This window comes from Etheostoma spectabile, chromosome 14 (genome assembly GCF_008692095.1).
Source record: "Etheostoma spectabile isolate EspeVRDwgs_2016 chromosome 14, UIUC_Espe_1.0, whole genome shotgun sequence".
Classification (NCBI taxonomy): domain Eukaryota; kingdom Metazoa; phylum Chordata; class Actinopteri; order Perciformes; family Percidae; genus Etheostoma; species Etheostoma spectabile.
This window is the reverse complement of record NC_045746.1, coordinates 748,938-758,148: the sequence shown is the minus strand read 5'-3', so window position 1 is coordinate 758,148 and position 9,211 is coordinate 748,938. Positions and strand designations below refer to the sequence as shown.

Sequence of the window (9,211 nt, the reverse complement as noted above, 5' to 3'; positions counted from 1 at the left end):
TGCAGAAGACAGTCAATCCAAAGGTTTATGAAAGTGAGGGAAGAAACTTCTCAAAAGATGAGCAGTTGCTTCATTTTGACAAAATTGTGTTCAGAGGAAAGTTGGTTGAATCGTCATTTACACAGAATCAGTTCATGTCTTCATGCTTTGATACACAAGTCTTTGAAGAAAGATCAACCATTTCAAATCTGGTTTCCGGAATTACTTCTGTGACATTTTCTGCCGTTAGTATCATATTGTTAACAGATCTGCAGGACTTGAGGAAATACCTCACAAGACCTTGAAAACATTGATGGTAGTAACCTGAGAAAATCAAAGAACACTAGTGCTCTCTGATGGACACTTGCAGGATTGACATCATCAGGACAGGCAGGTAGTTTTGTTAAAAAAACTGACAGCAGCAGGTACTGTTAACACCGACTTTATTTATAACAACGGGGTGGGGGAACAGCTCTACTGAGGTGGCTGCTGCTGGTCTGGCATGCTCCTGATGATGTCAGAATCGCCTGAAGAAGAAGAAAAAATGTTAGCTGATCAAAACCCAAATTGCCATTTATACATCCAATTATATTGCTTGCATAAAACAGCTAATGTGACCTACAAACACAAACTGTCAAAACTGAGGAGAAAGGGTTCCAACAATGCATCCAACAACTGCTCAACTAAGCGCTCCGAAAGACTCCTCAAGCAAACCGCTGGTCCTGAACTGGACCACTTTGATTAGCAGGTCCAACAGCAGAAATTTGCAGTGGCAGAAGGTAAAAGATATATACTATCAGAGTGTTTTAACAACCCTGTGTCTAGGGAGCTGCAGTGAGATAATTTTTAAAAGATGTTTTGACATAACATTTAGTTGCTCTCCAGCAATGATATTGATGCATGGATATTATCTCTGGTAACATTACATCAGATCTGGTAACTAGTCCCAGGAGTGTGTCAAACTAAAAAAGGGCACAAACCCATTTGAGAGACAAATTATCTGTATTGATTAGAAGAAACAAAAACATTCCTCAAGTTTTAACAGACTGACTTCTATCTCGATTCTACTACCAATATATTTTTAAGCGAATAGCTTTATTGACTGGAAATGCTGTATGTATAAACTGTAGGTGTTAGAGGGGCCTTTTTGCTGCTGCTCAGTCCTATAAAACAGGCTCACTGGGACCAATCCTCTAAGGCTAATACCCCTGCATCAATTTTGACAGTGTCAGATACAAGCTTGTGCCAGCAAAGTCTCATTAGTCTATTAATGATTCCACTAAGGGCCCACTCCATAACATCTAAAATAGCTCTAAGGAGCCAAAGAACACAATCAATGTTTGTTAACTGCACCATACTGTAGATGGTGTCAAAAACAAAAGGGTAGGTACTCACCAGGGTCAATGATCGCCAGTGTGCACACCCTGAAGTACTTTCCGCAGGCTGTGCCAAGCTCAATGTTGTTTCCGCTGTAGTGGTGGACACCAGTCTTGGCCAGCATAGCATAGTACTCAATCTCAGATTTCCTGAACATGGAAGACACAAAACAAGTCAAAAAAGCAGATTATACCTTCACGTTGACAAGACAAATAAAAACTAATGCCCCCAAATGGTGCCAACAAGTTATGCTATGAATAAGTGTGTAACTGGACAATTTATAACAGAATCAACAGCCTTTTAGACCTGTTGTGCTTTACAACCTCTGCATCAAAGCACACTGACCTGTGAAACACTATATGGAAAAAAATAAAAAATAAAATCAGACCAACTGATTAAAAAAAACCTGACAGTTATGAGGATTTTAACTAAATGTGTAATCTTTTGACAGCAATGCAAACAAATACCACTTTGAACAGTTAGCATACTTTTGTATATGCACATCATCTTGTGAATCCAGTCTAATAAAAAGTTATTGATGCAATATTCTATTCATACCTCAAGTTGTCACCCCCCTATGTAACTACTTGCTTACAGAAACTAAGATGACAATATAACCAATTTTTATTGTAACAAGTATGAATGTAATAATTTTTCTTCATATACCTAAGAGCAGGGCAGTTGTTGGCCAGGATAACCAGCTTAGCTTTTCCCTGACGGATCATCTTCTGGGACTGTTTGTAGCCCAGGACGTATTTTCCACTCTTCATCACCAGCTGGAGACGGGAGTTGATGGACTCCATGGACTTTTTCTGAACAAACAAATGTACATACCTAGATTTAGGAACAGCACACAGTCTACATCACTAACTTTCACCACCGTTCTCATGCAAAAAGCCCAAATATCAGTGGGAATAACAAATGCCATTAAAAAAAAAAAGAAAAGACAAAGTCAGCACTACAAACGTTATCGTACATTAGCAGGAATGTTGCCACGTTAATGCTTTCTAGAAACAGCCGAATAATCACCTATTTAAACGTCACTCAGTTTCAAGTTTGTAATTGTGTTGTCACGGTTTAAAATCAATTTCAATTACTATTTTATTTTCTTTTTTGTTGCTCGTTCTTTGTACGTTTTTTCGTCTAAAAACGATGTCACCCTTGTGTAGCACTTTAAGACTTTTGTTCTGTAATAGGTTTTCATTAAATACCATTATTACGTTGGTGTTAAATTTAGCAAACTAGCATTAGCTGTACTGCCGGTGTTATAACTTACAGTTTAACAGCTACAAACGTTAGCCGAAAGACAGATGGGTGGACGGCAATAGATAAAGGGACAGTCGACGCATGCTTTCACATATTTACAGCTGCAATGATTTAACGCAAAACTATACGCAGTGTGTAAGTGTATAGGAACAGCAACGGTGCTAGCTAGCAGGCCGTGACAGAAACACGTCTCCACGTGAAGCAGCAGCTCGTGCACTTCTGGCCGAGCCAACGCCACTCACCGTTTTCTTTGCGGCCACCATTTTTGCGGTTTAGTCCTGACCGGCCAACCTGCGGGCGAAAGGAGAGAAGGAGAAGACTAGGGTTAATGTCTGGACCGTAACAAAACGTTAAAATTAACAAATCCCGGTGAGTTTTTAATCTGAAAACTCGGAGCTCGTCTTACTGTGAGTTAACTCCAATATGGCCTCGGAGAGAAAGGAAGTCCCATGGTGCACTGCGCTGCTATTTTTCGGTAGGCCTGCGCAAACGAGTACTGCGCAGACTACTCACTGCAGACAGATGGTTTAGAGAAAACCAATAGACTGCATGAAAAAATATGTATAATTATAACAAATACACATTAGTCTACAGCGAGCATTAATGAGGCAAAACACAAAAGTAAACTCACATTTAAACACATACATTAACACGTAATAGTTACCGAATAAAAGTAAATAAAGTTAAAAAACAAAATGTAACAAAAAAAAGACAGATCCACAGACCAAAGCATGTGCAAAAACTTGCAAACAATGATTAAAGCTAATAATAGGCTGTTAATTGCACTGAATATGCAACAAAAACATTTATGTATTAACATGGATCTATTAAAAGCTTTAGTTCATCTATCTCTTTTACACGTTAGTCACTATAAGGCATCATATAGATGAAACTACCCATGGGTATACAAAGTAGGCTTTTTAAAACTAGCTACATCTAAACCAGCATTGCCACCAACATTAGAATGATACTAATGTTTCATAAATAACAAAACAATAAAACACTCTGAAAGGGGTCCTTTTGATGCCTAGTAGATACTTTTACTTGCTATGCTTTAAGTGCATTTATAAGTAATTTTAATGAATGCAGATAGTTTTACATCAGTTTATTATTTTTTTTATAATGTGATGGCTACATTTTGGATAACACTTCTTCTACAACTGAGCAATTCGTAATTCGACACGTTTCCACAGAACATCACGCTTCTCCACAGGACTGGACTTTAACTCAGGATTAAGATATTGGCTCAAGGGCACATAGACAGTGGGCCTAGTGGTTAGTTTAACGAGGCTACAGGTTGTTTCCCCACCCCAAAGGTAGCAGCTGCAAACTGACTTTGTAATGTATTTTTGTCCCTGTGCCAGCCTCTTGGAAACAGCCTCAGTTACAGTACACAACAGAAGGACACATTTCACCTGCGTGCTCAACTAGATAGAGACTTGTAGCTACAACACAAATAGCTGAACGCGTTTTGGAAGACGAACCACGATGCGCAATTACGCACGGAACTAAAGGAATTTGACGTATTTTTGTCTCTCCGCCAGAGGATTCGCTGTCGATAGTTTTGAATTCTCTCCATTTACAGAGACGATATCTATGCACGACGTCATTAGTGCAGCTACAGCCTCTCCTCAACTCTTAACTCTGAAGTTAACCATCCAGTCATCTATGTGCACTGGACAGGATGGGATGCTCCACCAGTTCCCAAACTTCCGCGGTAGATACGACTCGACCCAGTGCTAAGCCCGAGGAGAGCAACGGATCCAGCACAACAGGTGATGCACAAAGCTTTACAACTTGAGGCTATGTAATGTAGACTAATACATATGTTTGTGAGATATGGGGAAAATACAAATAACAATTGTTATATATACAGCTAGATAGCATTCATTGCAAGCCTATTTTAAGTGCCCAAACACAGAATATGATATTAATACCTGAAAATGTTTTCAGAATGACGCTATTGTTAACAGTCCATTAGAAGCAATGATTTCCTATCCAAAATTTACTTTAACATACAGTAGTTTAATATTTTGCATGTAAAATAGTAATATTTTGCATAGTGTGAAATTATCTGACAAAGCACTTTCTGTGGCTTCACTTTGGAGATGATAGCTGGGAACTAGAATGACACCAGCCAAATGCATGTGTATAGATGATTTTTTTGAAATCAAATGCATTAATCAATATACTTTTAATAGTTATTTTTATTTCTATAAATAGCCTAACACATAACATATTGGTGGTAATGGTGTCATCATGGAAGTTCACTGCCATATGCAAATAGTCATAAGTCATATACAGTAAGTATACTGTAGTAAACCCTACTCTGATAAGGAGGTCACAGTTTACATGCAAATTAGCAACAATGTATTTCTTTGCGTACAGTGTCTGATGTCTGTAGTTCTAGTGAGCCAGATCCCCACAGTGACAGGATGGGAAAGTTTATTGTCATCATTTAACAGTGGTTTCTGGCTCTGTCCTCCCTGAGAGAGACAGCAACATGAAAGCAGATTTGGTGACAGTCTACAGTTTCAATAGGAAATGGAGACACGCTTTAGACACTCCTTTGTTGTAGTTGGTCAGAGATGGCCCGGCTGTGTTGCTAACAAGCACACGTTTTAAGGTAAAATACCAACACTGCATCCTGTGTTTGGATTTTGCAGCATTGAGGAATTTATGAATATGCAAGTCTTATTTACCCTCAGAGGCTGTAAAATGATAATTTTTGCCAAATCTATGTGCAATTACAATAGATGTGACTTTGTTAGCCGATCTGCCAGCTTTAGCAAAATATCAAAAAAGTCAAAGAAGTAGCTGGTAGAAAACAGAATTCTCCAGGTGGGGCCACCTCTGAGCAAGGGTGTCTTGCTCTGATTCTCTCTTTGCATTCCTTAAAGATATATTACAGGCCTGTTATGTCAACAACAACATGGACACACATGCATGCACACTCACATAATCGAGTATGCTGTGTAAATGTGTAGATTCAGTGTTATAGTGAGCTGAGAAACTGCCACTGCGACTACTTGTAAGAAAGAAAGATGATATTTATTAACCAAAGGTTAATTTGTTTGAACATTTAAAGAATGCAGACTTTAGGGGAAAATATGGTGACAAATACTGTATCATGTAAAATAGGGAAAGACATCTCATTTATACAAACAGAAGGGTGGTGATCATTCTATGATCCATGCAAACACTGTACTTGCAATGCAAATCCCTCAGAAAAACTAGGTAGTCATGCACATGACCATAACATAAAACATAGCAACCTGTCCATAGAGCTGTGAACTGTGCGTATGAGGTTGTTAATGTTTTATTACCAACAATCCACATAATCATTAACCCTCTGTGGTTTCAATTATGGGTCACCAGGCATTTATGCTGTTTTTTACTTCCTTTCCAATGATCTGAGACAACCATTGTTTCCTCAGTTAGTTCAAGGAGAAGAGAAGTGCACACATTGTTGTTTTATTTTGTTTGGTGGTAGCTTTGCGTGGTCCAGTTGTCAGAGACGGAAGTTTAATCATTAATCTGTACTAATTTCATTCTCAAAATGTAAAAAAGCATTAATTATAAGATTAAAATAATCTGTATTTCAATAACCTTCTTGTCCATTTATTTCAAAAATTATGAAATGTAATTGCATTATTATGCCACATCGTCACTGGCTGCTCCTGTCATACTGTCTGAGCATTCTGCTAATAAAGCAGGCATTATTTATTAAGGTGCCTGAATAGTGTACAGCAAAATGTGTTGCATGGCACCCATAATAATATTTGTTACTTAACGCCCTGGCTTTGGGTTAAGGCAATGCCATAGCCATTATTTAGGCAACACAAACATAAAGTAAACTAAAACGCAGGAAACCTAAGAGCACAGTACCGAAACCCCAAACTATCTCACATTTGAATAATGAAAGTCTAGTTCTTGTTTTCTTACCTGACAGGGTCTGTGTCTTCTTTGTTTGTGTTGACCTCCGGTCACCATGTGACAGTGCTGCTACTGCCCTGTGCTGCCATGAAGTGTGAAAAGACTTTTTTTAAAGTATTTTGTGAGGCAGTTTTTTTTTTTTACAGACAGAAGTAAATAGATGAGAGTAACGACACGGGAGAGAGTTGCAACAAAGAATTTGAACTGGGGACTTAGTTAGCCCCGGGAGTTTATAAAAACATAACTTAATAGATACATGTGAGAATTTTTTTTACCGAAAGCAGACAGAACAATATCATTAGACGAACATGTTTCCTCTAGGGAACCCCAATGAAAACAAATGCTGCCTTGACCCTTGACCCCGGTGTCATGCTGTGTTATAAAGATCCTAAGCCTCATATAATACATTTTAAATTGTGTAATCTTGTGTCTAATGTAAACATGATAATGGTTCTCATCTTTAATACAGTCAAAGATTTTGCCTTCTCAAACTTGATAGTATGAACAGCAACAACTTGGTACATAATTCATGCACTTTGACTGCAGTCTTAGTAGATATACAGTAATAGTAAGTAGTTTTATATTTCATTCATTGGTTAAAATTATCTTCAAACTGTCCTTTTGGATATTTGGATCCGTGGACACGTGCCGTGTTAATACTTGTGTTCCTGACAGGGGCAGCCAATGAGAATGGCAAAGTAGCTGAGGACAGCGAAACTATTCCCGACCAGACACCCGCTGGGGGCGGCGATGCTAAGCCTGCAGATGAATCTGCTGCAGCTGCACCTGCAGGGCAGGAGCCTCAGCCTGGTGCAGCCAGTCCGCCTGCAGAGGCAGCAGCAGCAGACGGCACCACAGAGGCGGGGGCGGCGAGCTGCACAGAGCCTGCAGCTCCTGAGCAAGGTAGGCTAGAGTCAATTACAGCGAAGGGGCCGGCCAACGGCAATTGTTTCTTTATTGATAGAAATGAATTCACATACTAGAATTTAGATGCAAAAAAAAAAAACATACTCAATACTGGACACTTTGTCTCTGCAGTATGATGACCAGTATAAAGGTTTTAAGCCTCTAAACATTTTTTTTATTGTGAGCTTTATTATCTATGCAAATTACACTTTTCTATTCTACACTTATCTTGTCTTGTGACATTTATTACACTTTACAAAGTTAAAAGGTGAATCAAAATGGAGCTCCGTACGTGTCCCATCAAGGAAGAGGAACTTATTAGGGACAAAATGTACCAATGTTTCCATTGACCAGCAGTAACCTGAGCACTGCTCCGCCTCCTGCATAGTGACCCATTGAACACATCACCCAGGTACATAAAGCCCCTTCTGCCTTTACCTAGACCCTCCACGGTCCCACTGCAATGGCGGTTGCCAGGAGGTATCCAACAACACACAGACATAGCTTTTAATGAACACACCAAAGCAGCCGCACAAATGTGTTTATAAGTCACACATCTGATTATTTAGTTAGTATTTAAGAATCTGTCTCAACACTTTAATTGTATGAATAGTATTTAAGTCATGTTTGGACTCACAGTTTTTTCAATGAAGTGCAGTCTTGAAATATATGAATATGTTCTTTTGGCAGTGTAATGTGTAGGATGTGTAAAGTGTGATGTGGAAGATTCAATCCTATACAGTCTGTTGATCTATAAATCTCTTGAAGTTATAACTGTTGTTAAGGGCTATAGACCAAAGAATTAACTTAACCAGTTTGCCCAGTTTTTTATTTTTGTATTTATCTTTTTAATTATAAATCGCATGATAGTGCTTAAAAGTGGTTGAAGGACATTGAACACAGATTGTTTTGCCAAGACAGTGCTGTTGTTAGGGGGCCGCATGAACACATCCTCCCACACTAAATACATCATTTATTTAACCTCTCCTAGTGCTCTGGTAACAGGGCTATATGCTAAATTACAAATTAGTGAGTGCTACGTAACTTCCCCTCCTCTAAATTCCAAGAGAACACTTCAGAGCAACGACACAGTGATGATCTCTCGCCACAGAAGAGCGTTACATTGACTGCTCTCAGTTCACTTATTGCTTCATGATGCAAATTACAAGCAGCAGAGGTCAGATCATTTTGTTATTCGTCTAATACAAAGTGTGTTTTACTGTATTGCATTGACAAAAGATGGACTGCGTATTTCCTCCAAATAGTTTTTTTTTCTATTTATTGTGGCCTACCCATACCTTCAAGCATTTATTTAGGTCATATTTAATCCTCCATACGCTGGTGCTATTCCTTCTTTAATGCGTACAGGTTCAAAACCCATCTGCAGTTTATATTAAAGGATGCTTCATAGAAATAACCGTCTATGTTTCGTTTCAGCAAACAGTTTGAATGTAGGATGTTTAACATACAATATAGAAAATAGAAAGACAGAAAAGCACAATCTGTTTCTTACAGATTGTGCTTTTATAGATTTCTAAGTGTTTAAAAATACACATTTGTACAATTATTTAAAAAAAAAGAAATAGCCAGCACTCGCCTTGACCTTTGTCTTCACTTGATTTTGACCCCCTTTGGTGTTTAACTTGACTCACCCTCAGTTCAAGCCTGACCACAGCCTTGTTTAGATGGCCTGCATGCAGTGTGTGTGTGTGTGTGTGTGTGTGTGTGTGTGTGTGTGTGTGTGTGT

The 9,211-nt window shown here is 38.7% G+C and overlaps 2 protein-coding genes across 3 annotated transcripts in view; one reads left to right on the top strand and one right to left on the bottom strand.

Moving 5' to 3' along the window:
- Positions 1-405: 405 nt before the first annotated feature.
- On the bottom strand, positions 406-3,167 carry rpl30 (ribosomal protein L30; the record flags this gene model as incomplete). Its single annotated transcript, XM_032535033.1, is given in 5 exon segments — positions 406-506; positions 1,375-1,505; positions 2,023-2,168; positions 2,865-2,913; positions 3,029-3,167. Coding segments are annotated over 4 exon segments (351 nt in total). The 3' UTR covers positions 406-453.
- Positions 3,168-3,919: 752 nt separating this feature from the next.
- Positions 3,920-9,211, top strand: part of si:dkey-284p5.3 (cytochrome c1) — a 6,645-nt gene continuing 1,353 nt past the window's right edge. The window contains exons 1-2 of one of the 2 annotated variants that reach the window (XM_032535032.1): positions 3,920-4,397; positions 7,240-7,461. In XM_032535032.1, the coding sequence (XP_032390923.1) occupies positions 4,307-4,397; positions 7,240-7,461 (313 nt within the window). In that variant the 5' untranslated portion in view covers positions 3,920-4,306. Of the gene's footprint in view, positions 4,398-7,233; positions 7,462-9,211 lie in introns of both variants that reach the window. The other variant, XM_032535031.1, reaches the window with a different exon arrangement.